The sequence below is a fragment of the Erpetoichthys calabaricus genome, chromosome 18, assembly GCF_900747795.2.
Source record: "Erpetoichthys calabaricus chromosome 18, fErpCal1.3, whole genome shotgun sequence".
Taxonomy (NCBI): Eukaryota; Metazoa; Chordata; class Cladistia; order Polypteriformes; family Polypteridae; genus Erpetoichthys; species Erpetoichthys calabaricus.
This window is the reverse complement of record NC_041411.2, coordinates 58,189,054-58,209,888: the sequence shown is the minus strand read 5'-3', so window position 1 is coordinate 58,209,888 and position 20,835 is coordinate 58,189,054. Positions and strand designations below refer to the sequence as shown.

Genomic DNA, 20,835 nt, shown 5'->3' with positions numbered 1-20,835 from the left:
TCCAGAATTGTAGGAGAAATCTGAATTTTCTGTAGTACCTGAGAAATGTACAAGCATTTGTGTATAGTGCTGCTACCTTTTTTGTATGGCTCAGCTTCATAAATGCTAAATTCATGGAGTTTTCCTGGTAGAGGAGAATTTCGTTTTCTGTTCTGCTATGGGGAGGTATTGGTGCACCCAATGCATTTGTTTCTTGGTTTCATTTCTTCCATAGCAAGAGATGAAATAACTTGCATAAAAATATTCCACTACATCACTTGCAGCACTTTGCATACTCCTAGTTTATTAGCCAGTGTAGACTAGGCATGCAAATTTTGATCACATTTCAAAATTGATAGTCAACTGCTTTATTCAATTAATAACCAGTAATTGTTAAAAAGGGACTCCTAGCTTAATAACACAGAACATGTGTATTGCAGGGTAAATTTCTTTGAAAATGTTTTGTGTGTGTTATACATGTAAAAATTTATTTTAACATTAAATGAAAACATGTCACAGTCTTTTACATTACTATAAATCATTTTGTGCATTTTTCTTTATAAATAGGAGCACATTGACATGCTCAGGAGTCAGTTATGTTCATAGTCTATAACTCTTATAGAACCTATCATCCTGCCATGTTCAGGTAGCCTTTTGCCACGTTTGAGATGTATGTTAAATCTATTGTTTACTGCACATTTCCGTGTTCATGCAGAATGTTTGGTACATTGTAATGAACATGCCATCTACTTTGCATGAGAGTTCCCTTTGCTACACAGCAGCAATTAACCTCTTTACATAATAGTGATCATGATGATATTCTTAAAACACCTCATATAAACGCTATACCTACATAATGATTTATATATTCTTTGGCGTCAGATAATGAGACTGGCTTGTGGTCTTATTCGGAGTAGAATGTTAGAACACTGAGATTTTTTGTTTTCAGTATGACAAAACTGTAATGTGCATATCTGACTGGAAAATATTGTATCTCTTGTCCCATTAGTTTCATTTGTCAGTCTTCATTTTTTTAGAGGCACATTGTAATTATAATTGAAAACTATAATTCTCAATTTTACACATAGTCCAAAAGTCAAATGTGAGTACAAGTTTATTTCTTGGGACTTAGCTGAGTTTTAAGCTGTTTTAATCTTCTCTCTAAAACAGTTTAGAATATGGCTGGTGACAGTGTTTCTAGATAGAGTGTGGCACCCAGGTTTAAGATAATTGATTACTTGTTAAAACATTTGTCATCAAAAATGATTAATGACAACTTTTCTTTTTCTTTTATTGTACATTTACTCTGTATTGTTTCTTCTGCCTGCCAGTCATTAGTTTCTCCTTTCTAGTCCTGGTAATAAGGTAGGTGCTACAGTCTGATCTTACAAACAGCACTCTTGTTAAGTATGTATTAATGTAATTTAGATATGCCAACTTTGTATTTCTGCACAGTATTATAGTTTTTGGAAAACTTCATCACCCTTTCATTTGATTTGTTCGCAAACCAAGCTACATTTTAAAGAGAAAGGTTTCATTGATGGTATGTATACTGCATCTGAATATAGCTAAGACAATCTGACATGTGGCTTTAATACTGTCCACTTGTGTCTATTTAAATGAACAACGTATCTTACAATAAGTGTATTAAGTATTGCATTGCAGCAACGCAATCAAAATTCCCAATGCAAATGTACATGAATTGTATAATTGATAAGATTAGTAAGTTTAAACTCTTAACATAAGTTATTCAAACAAAGGTTAATCATTAACATCCCTACTGCATCCTCACACATTTTGGATTTGGGATGAAAAGAAGGATATAAAGCAAATTTTATAGAATGTGACTTTTTTCTAGTTACCTCTGGACAAATATGCTTTAATTTTAAGAGTAACCTCGCATTTTGTACTCTGTTAACACAGTTCATATGAACATGATATAGTATTTAAGTGGCTACACTCTGGGTTTGTTCTTTTTGAGATGTTTTGGTGGCCATTTTCATTTACTGTTTATTTTTTACTTTTTGTGTTTCGAGGAGTGTCTGAATTTAGTCTCCTTGTAGGCTTTAATTGGATTTAAATTTGAAGATGATGAACATGGCCAGTTTAAGGTCTATCTACACCCACCACCCTTTAAATAAATTCTGTCATTGCATTTGTGTGTTTTGGATAATTGTCATGCTGCATGATGAAGCACCAGCCAAATGAGTCTGGGCTCTGTTTTTCTACATTTGTTCATGATGTTTCTGCCCACTTCTCCAGTCCACCTTCTGTTATGATGATCAATCAAGATAAACGCGCCAGTTTCAGGTGCAGCCATGAATGCCCAAACCATAACACTACATCCATCATCTTTCACAGATAAAGCAAGATAATTTGGAATGTGTATACTTCAGTGGCAGCTGATGAAAAAAATTTGGGCGGGAGGGTGGGGAGCTTTTGGTGGAGACAAGCTGGTGCAGCACTTATCTATCATATTGTGCCTTTCACATCTATCTATCTATTATATAGTGCCTTTCACATCTATTTATTTTATAGTGCCTTTCATATCTATCTATCTGGTCATTCCATATCCTCTTGTGGTCCTCATCATTGTGTCAATGCACAGCCTGGCTTGTCCAGTACCAGACCCATAGGACAAATCCAGGCTAAAATGTATTGTATCCTTTCCACCATGCTGGATGCCAGCTTTCCCATTTCTACTGTGCTCCAAAATTTCAGTCTGTGACATCAATGGTCCCTTTATTCTTTCAATAACTTTCCCTTTAGATGTGGAAAGGAACAGGTGCACCTGCCATCCACATTTTTATACTACACCTATTTTTAAACTGCCAAATTCTCTACCAACTTGCCTAGTTCCCATTCTGCCAAATCCCACACCATAATGTTCGCACCCCCACCTCTGTAATTTTCCAATAACATGGACTTCTGTCTGTCATATAACACATCCATAGCATAAGTCCAATCCAAATTCTAATAGCATGCCCAGTGGTTGGCCATTTCCACTGTATTCCAAAATCTGCATCATATAAGTCACTAGTCCTCTGATGTTTATCAAGTCTTGCATCCCAGTTTATTACTTTCCACACCCACAGAGTCATTCAACTAATTTTATTCTACACTTGCTGCGAGTCTGTCCAGTTCTTCACTCAGGAAATATAGGTATTCACACAAAAATTAAACAAATACAAGTCAGAATCAATCCTTAATGGATGTTGACATACACTGACACCAGGCATGCTGTGCAAATAAACAAATTTATTTCATGATTATTTCGCATTACCTAATTAAGTAGAGTTTTTAAAATATTTTTGGTGGGTGGTGGCATCCTGCATTACAGACAGCCACTGCTACAGTTGATTATTTTTTACACTTACTAACCTCAAATCACTTTGCTACAGGTTGATATTTATATGTCCATAATACTCATTATTAACTCTGCTGGTTGATTTCAGTTCAACTGAGGAAAATCCTAATTCGGCTTTTCTATGTTTGATGCTGATGAAAGGTTTGCTTCTTAACATTCTACATGTATATTTTTAGTTTTTAAGTATTTAATGATTGTAAAACCTTCACCCTGGAAGTGGAGATTGCTGGTGATTTTACTGACAGTCATCTTTTGCCATTTTTACCTTATTCTGCTCTTTTTCCCTTACTGGTGCAGGTCTGCAATTGTACACAAGCAAATTAGCCATTATGTCCCAAACTGTACCTTTTCTAAATGATTTTTAGCCTATTTTATTCCCTATTACTTGCTCAAGGCCCCATATATTATTTATGTTTGTCAGTGGCAATGCCACATGCAGTAATTACTGTAAGCATACTAGAATAATCCACAAAAAGTACAAAGCAGTGCATACAATATTAAAAGAGATTAATGAAGAAATTTAAAAGGCTGAATGTCTGTCTTTATAGGTTGTATAACTCTTTTGCAGCAAGCAAAAAAATACAGAGACCAGCTCCACATAAGTTGCATTATGTTATGGCAAAGCTTCACAATCAGCCATTTAAAAAAGTGGAAGTCTAATCATGTGTTGTAATGTTTTCAGATATCAGGAAACAAAAAATTAAAAGTGTGAAATCGGCTATATTGCAGCTATGTGACAGTTATTTGAGATCATGGAGATGGTGAGAGGTTGCGCCTGTATTTCACAGCTGTTTAAAATTCATATTTCCACAATAATAAATAGGTATGGAATACTCCACAGTCATAACCTTGTGATTCCCCACATACCTGAGTCTATATTTCATGCGTGTTTAACATATACACACAGCTTGCCATTTCTGAAGCTGTTGCTGATAAATGATCACTCATGCATTGCTCAGCTGCTGCTTGTAAAATAAACATACACTGTATCTAACACTTGGCCACTTTGTGACCTTGGGTCTTTCTTATCATCTTGGTGTGGTTGTGATTTTAATCCAGTGCACCAAGATATATTACTATAAGCAAAGACAAAAAAGCAGAAGCAGGTAACATGAATGCCCCAGTATGAATCTATAATAGCAATTAATTATTACTTTTAAAATTGGTACTAGACTCTTTAGGTGCAGTTTCATGCACTAACCATGAAGGTCATTGTTGCTTTGAATTTTATTAATATGACATTTATTGTAAATATTGCATATCACCATATTCATTAATAGAAATCTTTTAAATTTTTTTGCAGAAAGATAGTTTTTCCTCAGAATCACTGTTTTGTTCATAATAATTAAATAGTAGAAAGCAACAAGTTGCTCCCAAGAATATTTACAAGTGGAAAAGCAATGCATTCTGTTCAGCCCCTGCTATACCACCATCGGAGTGGGAGAAGAACAGAAACAGGTGTGGAATGTAAATGGGGTATTGAAGCTGTTCTTTACCACTGCGAGCGAATTTAATTTGGTCAACAACAGCTGCTTTCCTTAGTTTACCTCCTAGCTATACCATTAATTTCTTTACTTTTCAAATGAGTTATTAACTTTGTCTGCCCCTTGACCACAGGATTGCATTGATTGGATATCTTTCGATATTTATCATATAAATGTTAAAAGAACCTACATTACTTAATTTGAATTACTTTATAAAAATCATTATTTTCCAGAGATGCTTACTGCAGTACCAAGTGCAAGGCAAGACACCTCACAGGATAAGGCAGAATGCCAGTTGCAATCACCATCTTTATTTCAAATCCAAAACAGACTTTTACCACAATAGATACCTGTGAGATAACCTGGCTAAGTAGTCCACAGTCCATATTGGGTGTTTTTTGGTGATAACTAAATAAAAACATAATCTGTCTGACTGTTTTAAAATTGTCATAGCAATAGCCTGAAGGTCCAGAAATGTGCGATGTTCAACTTTGTGTCCAAAAAAAACTTCTACCAGAGCTTCATTTGTCTAGAAGTCTCAACCCCACATGAAGACAAAGCGGAGGTTTCTGAAGGCATAGTTGTATGTTCTAATGTGCCTCTTTTACCATCACTCCCATATTCAACTATTAGTTGATAGATTGTATTCTCTCTGCCACTCTGCACAACATGTACAGTATTTGCTCCTTTCAGCAATTATCACTTTTGATGACAGTATTGACTTTAGATTGGTGTCTTTGTGTATTTATTATATAATAGTAAAGGCCAATATAAGTATAGATTGGCTATTTTGATTCACATTATCCATCCATCCATCCATTTACTAAAGCCATTTTATCCTGTGTTGGGTCACGGGAGAGCTGGAGCATATCCCAGCAAGCATATTTATTTTCCAACTTACTTATGGTAGTTGTTTGAGTAGTTGTTATAGTTGCAGTATCTTGGTAGTACTGGATGCAAGGCAGAAAATGTCATAGAATAAAGTAGGGTGCCAATCCATGAAATGGTACACATAGTCTCTCACTTACTCACCCACAGAAGGCCAATATAGAAAAGTATTGTAGATATGGGGAGAACATGCGAGCAGCTCACAGGCATTAACTAGTCTGAAATTCTAGGATTCTGTAGCTGTGAGGCAGCAACACCATGTCAGTCTTTATAACAGCACTTATTGATAATTTCCATTCTTGATAAATTAAAGGTTTATGGCAATATAAACTGCTTTGTAGTTGATCAATCCTAATGTGTATTATATAAAAGAAGGGTGGATTGAAGATATGTTAATCCACTTTAAATGAACACTTGTTGTAATTCCCACAGTAGAAACTGTAGAAATTGATTTGTAAAAAAGTGAAAAATGTGTTCAGTTAAAATGCTTTGCACTTACTGTTAAAGGTGCTACATAAGACAGTGGCTGGCTACTATTGACGTATGATCATATGCAATAGTCCCTATCCTAACAATTGTTAATATAAAGTTGATGTTGAAAATTTGTCTGCATTAGAAAATGGTACTTAGTAAAAAATTTTGTTGATTGGCTTATTTGTATAAAGATCTTGGTCCCTGTGCTTCACTTATCTTCAGCTTCCACAATTAGTTTGACATTGGAGAATTTTAAGCTCGCTTGGTTTGTCTTCAACAGGCTGTGTTGACAGCTGCTTCTATTCAGGGCAGCAGTTATTTTCTCTTTATGTTTAATCTTTAGGCATAAAGTAGAAGGAAGAACTCTCCCTGCACTGTTGGGCAGTTACTGGTTAATTTTAAAGCAAAGATTTATTTGCTCTTTCCAGACAGGAATGGACAAATTCTCTGTGCATTATCTTCTTGTTGATGTCTTTTATAGTGCCTTTCTTTTGGCAACTCAAGAGTGTCATGAAAATCACTGCTATGAGGTAATAAGCATCAAGAGGTGGCTGTCACTTTAAGTGCCCCCTCCTCTGTTATCAGTAGGAGAAACACAAACAGCAGGCTGTGCTGCCTCTTCATGAGCGTGTGTCACACGCCTCTCAGGTTTCTGCTGCAGGAGCCTGGGCTGTCAGCAAGGAACTCGGCAGCTGGCATTCCACAATGACGACCCTTTCTCCTCCTTTTCTCATCTGGTGGGAGATATGCCTGTCTTCATCCCTTGACAAAGCCTTCACACGTGCGGTCCTTGCCTGATGCCTCTTGCAGGATTCTGCTGTTTTTGTGGAAGCAGTCAGACAGGAGTCATTTGTATTCTCTACATCACTCTGTTGGCGTGGAGCTGCAGGAGTTTCCTACCTCTTTTATCCCGGCCTGAGGCTGCTGGCGCCCTGCATCACATAGCTGAAACAGAGCATGTTGTACCGCTATTGCTTCTTTTCAGCTATTACATCAGTCCACCAGGAGTGCCAAGGAGAAATTGGCTAAAATGTGGTGCTTGCACTGCAACTCTGAGAAAAGCCAGTCCTTACTGGAGCTGGAGCTGGAGCTTGAAAGCTGGTAAGTGGAGAAAATGGCAGCTACAGCTGAGAAAAGTGGCATGTCTCTTGACGCACTCCACATGTGTAACACATCTGGGCTGGAGTTCCATCCTCTACAAGTTAGACAGGAGTATCATTCATAGAAAATATGAAATTTTTATAGCAGAGCCTGTGCAACTAACATCTGAGCGTGGGCACACTGACCTGCTGTGTTGAAGTGCTGCTTGATTTTGATTTCTGGTGTTATGTTGATCCTGTTGTGGAGAGTGTTTTTTTCAATATGATTACATGAAAAAAGCCCTCTTGACGAGAATGATTCTTTGCATACTAGCCAACACTGTATTGCTGATTTTCTCACTGCTTCTTACAAAGTTTCTACTGTGTGTCACACACATGCTGACCAGTATAATTATTAGATATTGGATTGAATAAGTGAGAAAAATTGTGAATGACCAAGGAAATCTGTGTGGGCAGTACAATTGTGTATGTGCATAAATATAAGACAAAGTGCAAGTGTGTTCAAATAAGCAAGGACTACTGAGATAAGTAGATGTGCAGTGAGAGTGATGTAGAGTGTAGAGTATTTAAGGCTTTTTTGGTATATTGTGAAAATGAGAGGAAAAGTGTCTGGTAGGAGAAATTTTGTTCATATAAGAGACTGTTTGTGAAAGTGACAAAAGCACTGATGAGAGTGACAAAGTGGTGGTGCTTGAGAGCAAGTAACAGTAAATGTGCATGTGATTTGTTTATGCATAAGTGAGATTAGTGCATTATTCATTAACACATCTACTTACATTGCATAGTACATGAGAGGGAACCAGTTGTACACTTAAATGTAGTCCACTTTGCGGCAGTTGTTGGGGTCACCATGAAGTAAAAGCTTTGTACTACATTGAGGGTTATGATGCAGAAAAGCTTTGTTTTTACAGAGAACGTAGGCCACCTTATATATTAGCAATCCACACTAACCTGTGATTCTTTTTCAGTCCGATTTACTCATTAGAGTTCATGCTATTTTTGTATTATGAGAACCTACCTAGATAGTAGTGACGTTTTACAAGTGTTCTAGAGGACTATGAAGTGTAGGTGTGCTTGAAGGCACAATTTACTGATGTCATTACTGTCTCTCTGCTGCTGCTTCTGCTCTGGCCTCCCAGCTGACCGAGCATGGTTCCTGTGGGCTTCAATTCATTCATCTTCAAGTGACGGGACGAAGTTACATTTTTTCTCGAACTAACATATGAAAAGCTTTGCATTTTTTGACTTGAAAAATTACATATTTATTAAATATCATCTTTCTACTGTAAAAGCATGCAAAACACTAAAATTACAAATCAGAAGTGTAGAAAGTATAATAATGATATAAATAATAATGAAGAAAAATAATACTAATACCCTATATACTGTCAAAAATGTGTCGTTTGTGTGGTATATTTTGAAACACGGTGAAATACAAAATCCAACATCACAGTTGAGATAATAGTGGTGCAGATTTTCTTTCCAAACTAATCAGCTATTGAACAGCACACTGCACATGTGCGATTGACAAGCGCGTCACTTTCGATTTCACTGTTGTTTCAGTTTCAGTGCCTGAAGACACATTCACTTCATCATCACTGCTTGTATCACTGTCAAGAGCGTGCAACACCTAGGCTGCTGAAAACATTTCTTACAAGACCCCATTATGAGGCTAGGATAAGATATGTCTGCACCGTTGCATGTGTAACACTTGGGCCTGACGTACTAACACTGTTGGCACTTTTATAGCCCAAGTAATCCTCTGGTCTAACGATTATGTGAAATGCGTCTATACAGTTGCCCAAGTGATGATCGGGACTAATGTTTTTAGCACTGTTTTTACAGCCCAAGTGATGTTTGGGTCTAACAGGAGAGCTTTACTTTCTTTGTCATGTGATATGCCTTCACTTGAATGTTGGTAATGCTCTTAAATGATAAGTTCAGTATTTTTATTCAAAGTTATTGCTTCACACACCTGATATATATGCATTTGCAACACAAAATGAGTCCTAAAGTTACTCATTTTCTGTAAATTTAAAACAATATCTTGCCCACACTGGTACTTGAAAATGGAGAGTGAGCATGGAACATAGAAGAAAGGCCTACAAACATACCAAATACATTCATTTTTCAAGCCAAGACAGTTGCAAAGTATTGATCTATGCTGTCTGTGTTTCCTATGTTTGTAACAATAAAAGGCATTTGGAAATAATAGTTTTATTGCATATTCCTGGTACCGCTTTTCTATTGGTAAGGATAAGTTTCTGTTCACTTGTGCAAGTTCTTACATAGTAACGGAAGTAAATTAAAAAAAATAACCAAGTGGCACAAAATATTTATTATGATTTGGTCTTTTGAGAGGACCAGGAGAGGGACTGTGCCTCCCCCAGACCATGAGAGGGCAGCCGCCTTGGTTGGTATGGGAGCCACGGGAATTGAGCATGGAAGCTCAACCCTATAGTGGCCCGTAGCCACCACCAGGGGGCGCCCAGATGATTGAAGAGCCCAGGACGTCAGCACTTCTGCCACACCCAGAGGTGCTGGGAGAAGGAATACCAGGAACACCCGGAGTGCTTCCAGGTGCTCATGTGGCACTTCCGTCACACCAGGAAGTGTCGCAGGAAGATCATCAAAGGGCACCTGGAGCACGTCCGGGTGGGAATAAAAGAGGCCGCCTCCCTCCAGTCATTAGCTGGAGTCGGGAGAAAGGGGACAGAGCTCGGAGGAGAGGAGTGGAGGCGGTGAAGGGAGGCATTGGAAGGCCCGGACTTAAGGGTGATTGGTGCTGGGGCACTGTGTGCTGTGCGGGACTTTAGTGTACATATTGTAAAGAAACACATGTGTTGGAACCATCGCTGTCTGTCTGTCTGTGTACGGGGCTGAGTTACCACTATATATATATATATATATATATATATATATAATATAATATAATATAATATAGGCAGGCGGCACGGTGGCGCAGTGGGTAGCGCTGCTGTCTCGCAGTTGAGAGATCTGGGGACCTGGGTTCGCTTCCCGGGTCCTCCCTGTGTGGAGTTTGCATGTTCTCCCCGTGTCTGCGTGGGTTTCCTCCGGGCGCTCCGGTTTCCTCCCACAGTCCAAAGACATGCAGGTTAGGTGGATTGGCGATTCTAAATTGGCCCTAGTGTGTGTTTGGTGTGTTTGTGTGTGTCCTGTGGTGGGTTGGCACCCTGCCCAGGATTGGTTCCTGCCTTGTGCCCTGTGTTGGCTGGGATTGGCTCCAGCAGACCCCCGTGACCCTGTGTTCAGATTCAGCGGGTTGGAAAATGGATGGATGGATGGATAATATAGGCAGGTGGCTGGGGCCCATGCAGCATATGTTCCGGGGTAGTAAGGATGGGAAACCCAGTATCTCCCCCTGGACGCTAGATGGTGCCTCAGACTCCCACAGGGCTTCATGGGGGTTGGAATGTTGTGCAGACCTGTTGGGTTCCACAGGTGCCGCCAGGGTGTGCTGCAGCAGGAGCTGCTGGACCCTTCTGGGCACTGGTTTCGCCACACCTGGAAGTGCAGCTGGATGTCAGCAATCAAGCACCTGGAGCACTTCCGGGTGCCCAATAAAAGGAGCCAGCAACCACCACTCAGTGGCCAGAGTCAGGTGGAGGAGGGCAAGGTTGCCTAGGAGGAGTGGTGGTGGAAGAAAGAGAGGAGTGTGGTGTTTTGGTGTGTTTGTTTTATAATTCGGACTGTGTTGTGCCTGTGGGGATTATGGGGAAGACGTACCCCACAGGTGAAGAAAAATGAAAGTTAATTTATTTTAAACGTACCTCCAGTGTGAATCTGTGTCAGGTCAGGCACCTATATAGCACCTTTTGTTGCAATATACAGTATATATAGGTGGTGCAGTGGTAGTGCTGCTGCTTATATATATATAGACAGTATATGTGTTTGCATTGTCCACAGCTAAGTTAGCCACCAGTCTGTTCTCAGATCATATGTTGCACCTCACCTTCCACAACTCACTGTTAAGTCTTGTTTGTAAAGCTAGTTTTGTTTAGTGTAAAATAAGAAATGAAGAAATGTACACTTTAAGAGTTTGATCTGCACTATCTGTAAATATTAGAAACTATTTATTTAGCATGTTATGGTTTATTCCGTTGTTTGTTTGCATGTTTTGACGACACAGAATGGACATCCTAAAGCATGGCCTTATATGTAGTCTCCATGGGATTATCGGCAGTATTGATATTCCTATTCATTAAAACTCATGTTGTTATTAGTTGCTTATTTTTTTGTAGAATCTTGTTAGTGGAGTTCATTTAATGTATACCACAATGACAGAGAAGATTTTGAGAAAGTGAGAAACTAAGTATTATGTCTTTTACCCAGCGATTCGAAGAGCATTGTCTATTTAGGCAGATATGTGTCAGCGGATACCTAACCACTGTGCACTTTAGCATTCAAACCCAAGGTCCCTCCAGTCATTTCTGAACTCATTATTGGTGTACTACTCAGCTCCTGTGTTCTAAGACTGCACTTTACAATGTTCAAAGAATGGATACACTGGAAGAATATGTTCATGCTGCTCTGTATAAATTAAAGACTAGGTGCAGACAAAAAACCATTTAAGAGGTCTTTGCTATGCATACTGCCAATGCATATTGTTTGTTTGATTTTAAATCAAGCCATCTGGTAAAACACAACTCTGGCGTTGTTTTTAATGAAGTAAAGCCATTCCATCCAAGTTTAAACTTTTTATAAATGGAGTAGGTATTTTCAGAAGACATAGACTTACAACCTAAGTTTTAAAACAGTGAGTTATAGTCCTAGAGATCTAGTGAGAAATGGGTATTAAGGATGATGCAGGTAGTGCTGCCTCTTTAAGCTGATCTTCTTCTCATGAGAAGACCTGGATGCAGAGTGAGGGAGTAGATTTGTCTTACTAAATGTTAAGTGTTTCACATGAAACAAGTCAGGCAGGAGTGATTGTAGGTAGTTTTGCCTCTGAAACAAGTTTGTATATTGTGCTGTGGTTTTCTTTAACTGGGACTCCTTTCAGTTGTCGAGGTGAAATGACTGGTGTGAGGAAGCTTTGTGTTCACTGGCTGAGCCAGCAGCTGACATGGTGCATGTTTGATGTAATGAGGTTTATAGCTCACATTGTACTTTCTGGTCTGAGATTTAAAATTTTTGTCAGAAAATGAGGTTTGATATCTAAAGAATATTGACAGCAAAGTCTAGCTCACTATGTAACTGCCTGTGAATTTTTCAAAAACCTGCCTTCAGTTAATTTTTTTAAATTTTGGTCTTCGTCTAATGTGCAGTTGGATGATGTGTATCATGAAACACTCCACAAAAATTAAAATTCAAGAGTGTAAGTAACACAGAATGAGACCTCGGTACTACAGCACACCAAGTTTCTGTGAATGGTAAATGTGACAGGTTCATTAACATAAAATGGCATCGCTTCTGTCATGATTAATCTTTGACCCTTTGCATGGCTTAGAAAAATGAACTTGTCTGGTATATGGAGCTAATGCAATGGTACCTTCCTTGGACATCAAGGTTTGTATGACTTTTAAGGATAAGTTAGGAATCGGGTGAGGGAGGAGCAAGCATGGGCCTCTTCTGTGGATCGTGACCTTCTCTCGGGCTGTTTATTGCTCTCATTTATGAATCTGTAGATGTGTCAAGTATCACCAAAGGCGAGGTAACATCCTGCTCGGCACATGCCTCATACAGTAGATGTATCTGTACACACAATATGCTGTTACAGCAATGGTATTTTGGGGCTAAGATTCAACATTTTTCCCTTGAGTAAAAGGTCCTACATTGTTTATTTTTGTAAAGCCATTACTTGTTTGCATTTTTGTGGTTCCTTATTAATTCATTTTTTGTAGCCTTCTGGTAGCATTATGGTCCTTCATGTTAGTCTCCATAAAAGCAATATGACTACAATTCAGAAAGCTTTGTATTACCATTCACAAGCACACAAATGTGAATGTGACTGGCAGACACAGGTGCAGATATGAGAGAAGTCCCAAGAGCATGATGCACAAATGGGCAGGATTGTGAATTACACTTAAAAAGAGCTACATACAATAAGCTGCCAATAGCACTAACCTCACCTTCCTCATATGATAATATGCCGAGGGGAAGTAGATACTCCCTTATAAGATAGAGGAAAAGAACCATAACATGTGAACAGCTTTTCAGTTGCATTGATCTGAATTTAACTCCAGTTAAAAGAGAACAGACAAAAACACAATATGACTCTCTTCTTAATTTCTGCTCACCAGATTCTTCCATGTTGGTGCTGCAAGGCTGGTCTGAGTTCTTTTCTGGTTTGAAAGACTGCACTGCGCATCCATACAACATTCTCCCAAAAAAAGTCAGTTCAGCAGCATGAAGATGACAGCAAGATCAGATGAGGACACGTCACTGCTGGCACCTTTACGGCAGTCACAGATAGACTGTTGAGTGCAGTGCGGCAGTCAGACTATTACAAGGGCATTAGATGTACAATTTTTTGAACTGCATATGCTGCTGTTGTGCACAATCTAATTTTAGTTGCTGTCTTCTGATAGTATTTAGGTGTTCTGTCACTAAAGGGGCAATAGCTTGGAGATAATTTATTGTAGAGTTGGGGGAAGTTTTCAGCTGGGTACTTGAAGCATATAGTTTGCACTGGGATTAAGGGGATTAATAAGAGTTCGTTAGTGATGGGTAGCAAAATGAGCTGAACAGTAAGAAATAACTTTCAAGGAGTAAACGAGGCATTTTCTCCGGTTGTATTGGCAATGTCTCAAGTGGTCATTGGTACCTGATAAAAAAGACCAGACCTTTCCTGAACACTGGTGGTTTTTTTTTACATGCGTATAGAGAAGTTAGCAATCTCAATAACACTAATTCTTATGTTTTCCCCTTTCTTGCAGTGTGGAGGGTGATGGTCCAGGTAGCGAGGCAGGCACTACCTTGGAAAGCCCTTCGAATTATGGCCGAGGTCCCATAATTCAGAGTTCAGCTCTGAGTCCAGAGCACTTTGATCGGCCCTTGTATGGCCATTCGGTTTCTCCAGGGCAGCAACGTCAGCGGCGGCCCAAACTACAGCACTCAACATCAATCCTACGCAAGCAGGCAGAGGAAGAGGCAATCAAGCGTTCAAGATCGCTGTCTGAAAGCTATGAGTTGTCAACAGACCTACAGGACAAGCAGGTATCTGCTGATTTCATTCATCCACTGTTTACTACTTAGAACTTATGGGGTGGTGAGATTGTGCCCATCTTGTCCACATGTATAACTGCCAACATGTACCTTTTCCAGTTTCATTGGTGTACGTATGCCATTTGCCATTGGTGCAAGTAAGTGAACCCTCTGGCTAAACATTTAAGAACACAAGACGTTTGACAAACGAGAGAAGACCATTTTGTCCATCAAGCTAATTTATTTGCTAATAGTTAAGCTGTCCCAATATTTCATCCAGGTACTTAAAGGTTGTCAGAGTTTCTTCTTCAACTGTACGTCTCAGTAGCTTCTTCTGGATTTCCACAACTATTTGCATAAAGAAGTGCTTCCTAGCTTCAGTTCTAAATGTCCATTTGCATCTTTGAGCATGTGATTCATCGTTAATTTAAAAGAATTCTGCTGGATGCACTTTATCACCGTCTTTGAGAATTTTTGAAGACATGGACTAGGTTCCTACATATTCTTCTCTGCTTGAGAATAGACAGATTTAATTCTCTGAGTCTATCGGAGTACAACATGTCTTTAAGTCCTAGAATATACCTGTTCACTCACCTCTGCACAAGATCAATTGCTGATAGATCTTTCTTGTAGTATGGTGATCAGAACTGCACCAAGTGCAGCAGATGTGATCTCACTAGTCCATTATATAGTCTGAGCATAATGTCCCTTGATTTATATTCAATGGACTTTACAATATAGCCTAACATTTTATTTGCCTTTTTAATTGCTTCTTCACACTGCTTAGATGATGAAAATGTTGTGTCAACATAAACCCCTATATCATTTTCTTTAGAGGTTGCTTCCCATAAGGCAGTGTCTCCCATCTTGTATTTATAACTGATGTTTATTTTACCCACATGTAACACTTTGCACTTTTTTACATTAAACTGCATTTTCCAAGTGATTGCCCAATTCTGAAGCTTTTCCAAGTCTTTTTGAATTGTTTTTGCTGCCTCCGCAGTGTCTACCATTCCCCCAGTTTTAATATCATCTGAAAATTGCACAGGTTTATTAACTACACTGGAAACTGTGTCATCAATGTAAACCAGAAAAAATTAGGATCCATGGACAGATGCCTGAGGGACTCCACTGATGACCTTACTCTAGATGGGAGGTTCTCCTCTTATATGCACTATTTTTCTCCTCCCGGTTAACCAACTCGAGATTCAGTTTTTAGGTTAAGTCTGATGCCTGCAGCTTCTAGTTTCAAAATTAATCTTCAGTGTGGGACTGTATCAAGTGCTTTTTGAAAGTCTGAATAGATTTTGTTGTATGCTTTGCTTTTGTTACTGTTGCAGTTGCCTGTTTAAAAAAAAAAAAAAAAAATAGCTCTAAAAGATTGGTTTGGCACATCTTGGTTATTTAGTATATCATTTTCATGTAGGTATTTTTTTCTTACTTATTTCTTATTTTAATTTTCATAGTTTTGCATGGTAGAGAAGTAAGTAAGTGCCTACTGATGTGTGTGTTTTTTTTGGGTTTTTTTTGAGGTGGAGATGCTGGAGCGCAAGTATGGAGGCCGCTTCATAACCCGGCATGCAGCCCGCACCATCCAGACAGCTTTTCGCCAGTATCAGATGAATAAGAATTTTGAGCGATTGCGAAGCTCCATGTCAGAGAACCGTATGTCAAGACGTATTGTCCTATCCAATATGAGAATGCAGTTTTCCTTTGAAGGAGCAGAGAAAGTGCACAGCTCTTATTTTGAGGGCAAGCAGGTATCACTCACTGATGATGGTACCAACCTTGGTGCTCTCGTTCAGGCAGAATGCAGTGACCTGTCTGCAGCAACCAAATCCACAGCAACACAGAATGACTTTACTGATGCCATCACAGAGTTAGAGGATGCTTTTTCTCGACAAGTGAAATCTCTGGCTGAGTCTATTGATGATGCACTTAATTGCCGTAGCCTGCATTCTGATGAGGGCCAACCTGATGAGGGCCATGTTCACTCAGATGTTGACACTACTACTTATCAAGGACAGTCTGCACATGGAAAGCTGGATGAGATGACTGCCTCCTATAGTGATGTGACCTTGTATATTGATGAAGAGGAGCTTTCTCCTCCTCTTCCCTTATCTCAGTCAGTAGAGCGACCTTCCAGCACAGAGTCAGACTTGCGGATGCGATCTGTGAACTCTTCCCAGGAGTACTGGTCCATGGCACACAAGGATGACAAAGGAGATACTGATACTAGCTGCCGTAGCACACCATCACTGGAGTGCCAGGAGCAGCGGCTCCGAATGGACCACTTGCCTTTGTTGACTATTGAGCCACCCAGTGACAGCTCAGTGGACCTCAGTGACCGCTCCGAGCGGGGGTCCCTTCAGAGGCAAAACGCCTATGAAAGGGGTGTAGCCAGTCAGCAAGGGAGTCCAAAGCACATTAATCATGGCATTCTCTCGAGGGGACCATCAAGAGAGGAGCAGCACCGGGCCAGACAACTGGAGAGTCATCTTGCCATCAATGGCACTGCCAACCGGCAGAGCAAGTCAGAATCAGACTTCTCAGATGGGGACAATGACAGCCTTAACAGCACATCAAACTCCAATGACACCATTAACTGTAGCTCAGAGTCATCATCCAGAGATAGCCTACGTGAGCAGACACTCAGCAAGCAGACATACCACAAAGAGACGCGCAACAGCTGGGACTCACCCGCCTTTAGTCATGACATCATCCGCAAGAGGCACTACAGGATTGGATTAAATCTTTTTAACAAGTAGGTAGTGCCAGGGGAAAGGGGAAATGCCAGGGCAGTTGAACATGCATAAACCAGTGGCCTTATGCTCTAATTGCTTCAGCAGCAAGATGATGTGAGAGGCTGCCATCCCAGGGGCAGAACAATGCCAGTATATGGCCAATGCCTTTATTCCAAGCTATTTACACATTAACCACAAACCTTTCTGTGGTTCATCTACTATTGTTGTTCAGGGTTGCCTGTTTTCTCAAGGCAGAACATATAAAATTCCTCGTTGAACTGGTGACCTCTTTTGTAATGAAATCTTGATTTCCACCATAGAATCTCACTGTTAAAATACTTTTAATCCAAGGCCCCACATTTTTTCCCTTTGCAAACGTACCATCTGGAGTGTGGGATTCCTTAAGAGTTCCAAGTTCTGAAAATAAAGTGGGCGTCCATAGAACAGTTGAGCATTTAGAATGAGCTGGCAAAGGTGGCACCTGGGAGTGCCAGCATTGGCTGAGTGGGTGCCTGCAATGTGACAATAAAACACATGCCTACTGTGACCACCTCTGCCCACTACTTCTTATCTCCCTCCTCTTTTCATTTTAGAAGGGTTTCTCTTTACCCAGTATCTAGATATACCGTATGATATAAACTCCTGTTTCATAGCTTATCTTGCAGCCTCCTCTAGCTTTAAAATCTCTTTATATTTTTCACTTCTAGATATATTCTACTTCATAACCTGTAGAGAATTTATAAATTCAGCCCTGCACATTTATCTTGTCTTATCTAACTCTTGTCTTTATCCATGTATATTTCATATGTTCTGCTGCAAGCTTTCAAAGCTGTCTGGGTGTGTCTTCGACATTCCATGTCCACCATATTTTTTCTGACCCAACCTCGTGATAAAGTTTTCTCCCTATCTTATGATCTCTCTTACTGGTTGGTTCCGTGTTTATTGAAAAACTAACCTAGTGAAGAAATCACTTATTACAATGGGCTTTATGGTACAATGATAAGTCTGTCTTGTTTTGATCTCATTTTCTTTTAGAACATTACAATATAGACAAGAGCATGCCATTCAGCCCATCACAGCTCACCAATCCTATTCACTTAATTCTTCTAAAAATAACATCAAATCTAGTTTTGAAATCTCTGAAGTCCTAGTGTCTACCACTCTACTGTTAACTTATTCCATGTGTATTCTATGTTTGTGCAAATTTACCCCTAAGAAGTTTCCTGCTGTGTCCCTGTGTTTTTGGTGAACTCATTTTAAAATAAGTCTCCATCCACTGTACTAATTCCTTTCATAAATTTAAACACTTCAGCCATGTCTCTTCATAATCTTCTTTTGCTTAAACTGAAAAGGCTCTGCTTTTTAATATTTCCTTAAAATTCATCCCATGTAGCCCTGGAATCAGCCTAGTCACACTTCTCTGGACTTTTTTCAGTGCTGCCTTATCTTTTTTGGAGCCAGATGACCACAATTGTACACAGTATTCCATATGAGGCTCATCAGTGAGTTATAAAACTTGAGCATAACTTCCTTGGACTTGTACTCTGCACATCGTGCTATATAACCTAACATTCTGATAGCCTTTTTAATAGCTTCTGAACACTGTTTACCTGTCCTAAATCCTTCTCATAAGGGTGTACTCAGTGGATGGTGATTCAATGGATTCACAATTATTTGCCAATTCACCTAGCATGGTATCATCTGTAAAGATAACCAGCTTGTTGCTTATATTTCTGTATTTCTACAGATTGGAATTAGTAGGAAATTAAAAAAAAGTAATTTAGGTATGTACCTGACCTAGATTATATGTAAAACATTTTTAAATCTGTTCCACTGCTCCTTAACTGTCTCCACATTTAAAAGCTTATCCCAGTCTGTCCTCCTTAGACATTGCCATTTCTGCTCAAAATTTGTCCTGCCAAAGTTAAACTTAACAGTTTTAGTCTTTGCATGCACACTTTTCCAAAATACTGAGAATTGTATTATATTATGGTAACCTAATGGTTCAATCACCTCTACGCCCTTAATTCTATCCTGATTTTTACAAAATACTATTCACCCCCTTTTGGTGATTTAACACACTGTGTTAAAAAACAGCCACTGATAACATCTAAAAACTACTGTTCTTCTGCTCTGCTATTTTTAAGATTATCATAGTTAATATTCAGGTAGATAAAGTCCCCAAATACAGTGGAACCTCTAGATACGAGTTTAATTCGTTCCAGCACTGAGCTTGTATAGCGAATTTCTCGTATCTAGAACAAACTTCCCCATTGAAAATAATGGAAATCCAGTTAATCCGTTCCGCACCCCAAATATATTAACATAAAAATCAATTTCCCTAACAAATAACACTGATAAATTATATATACTGTAGTCTACCTTTAATAAATAACACTGGTAAATAATAACTGATTATTAAAAGAATCAAAACAGGTGTCCAAAGTGCAGTAGAGCATTCAATAAATCTTTAAATAAATAATCCTTAAAACAGTTGTGAAGTGGTTTAAAATACACAAAAATAACAATCCTTTAACACGAGGTTAAAACGTCAAAAGGATGCAGTCTTTAAAAAACAGATGACAATCCCCGGTGCTTCTTCTGTGTTAGCGTCTCACCTGCGGACCTTGCAACAGGTGAGACACTCTTAATGCAGCTGACCTTCTCTATACCGTCCTGCTTCACCTGTTTGGCTCGCCTGTTCAGCTCACTGTTCATCTACACGCGAGCCTGCACTTGCTCACTCGCTCTCCCGCACCGACTTCCTTCCTTCCTGCCTGCCTGCCTGCCTTCTCTCTCTCTCTCTCTCTCTCTCTCTCTCTCTCTCTCTCTCTCTCTCTCTCTCTCTCTTTTCTTTTACTTCTTCTCCCCCTTAACCGGCTCGCGCTTCTCTATATATGCGGGGAGGACATGGCAGCTGCAGCCCATCAGCCACAGGAACAATCATGGATGTGGGCAGTTTCCCACCTGTGCACTTAAGTGAGAAACGCAGACACCGCAGATCGCGGCTCGCAACTGCTACCACGCCCCCTCGCTAAGCCGCGAGCTATACCCACAGCCTGGCTAGTGGCTCGTTACGCGAGCCAATGCTCGCATTTAGATCTTAATTTTTCGCTCATACTTTCCTCGTATTTTGAATTTCTCGTATACAGAGGTGATCGTATCTCGAGGTTCCACTGTACTATAATATCACCCTGTAAACTTGCCTTTTTAATAATACTAAAAAAAAATGGGCATTGAAATTACTGTTTGCATTGGGCGGTCTATAAGACGCTACCAAAATTAGGCCTCTTTCCATAATGCTTTCCCCAAATGTCCTCACTAACATGGGGCTCATCATCCAATTGAAGAGGACTTGCATTTAAATTCTGTTTGACATAAACAGTAACCCCACCTCCCTTGTTTGTTCTGTCTGTCATTCCTAAACATGTGTATCCCTCTATGCTGTAGCCATCTCCATCTTTTTTATTTAACCAGGTTTCTGTTATTGCTATAATATGATAATTATGCTCTGCTACATAAAACTCCAACTCACTTGTTTTATTTTTGATACTTCTAGCATTAAGGCAAGCAATTTTTAATGTGTTACTCGTTTTACTTTTGCATTTAAACATTGGTTAAGAATTTACATT

The 20,835-nt window shown here is 39.4% G+C and overlaps 1 protein-coding gene across 5 annotated transcripts in view; it reads left to right on the top strand.

Annotated features, from left to right (window-relative positions):
• iqsec1b (IQ motif and Sec7 domain ArfGEF 1b) overlaps positions 1-20,835 on the top strand; it is a 207,776-nt gene that overhangs the window by 162,315 nt on the left and 24,626 nt on the right. For all 5 annotated transcript variants that reach the window (XM_051921425.1, XM_028825435.2, XM_051921424.1 and 2 more), the window contains 2 exons: positions 14,192-14,471; positions 15,992-17,223. In XM_051921425.1, the coding sequence (XP_051777385.1) occupies positions 14,192-14,471; positions 15,992-17,223 (1,512 nt within the window). The remainder of the gene's footprint in view (positions 1-14,191; positions 14,472-15,991; positions 17,224-20,835) is intronic.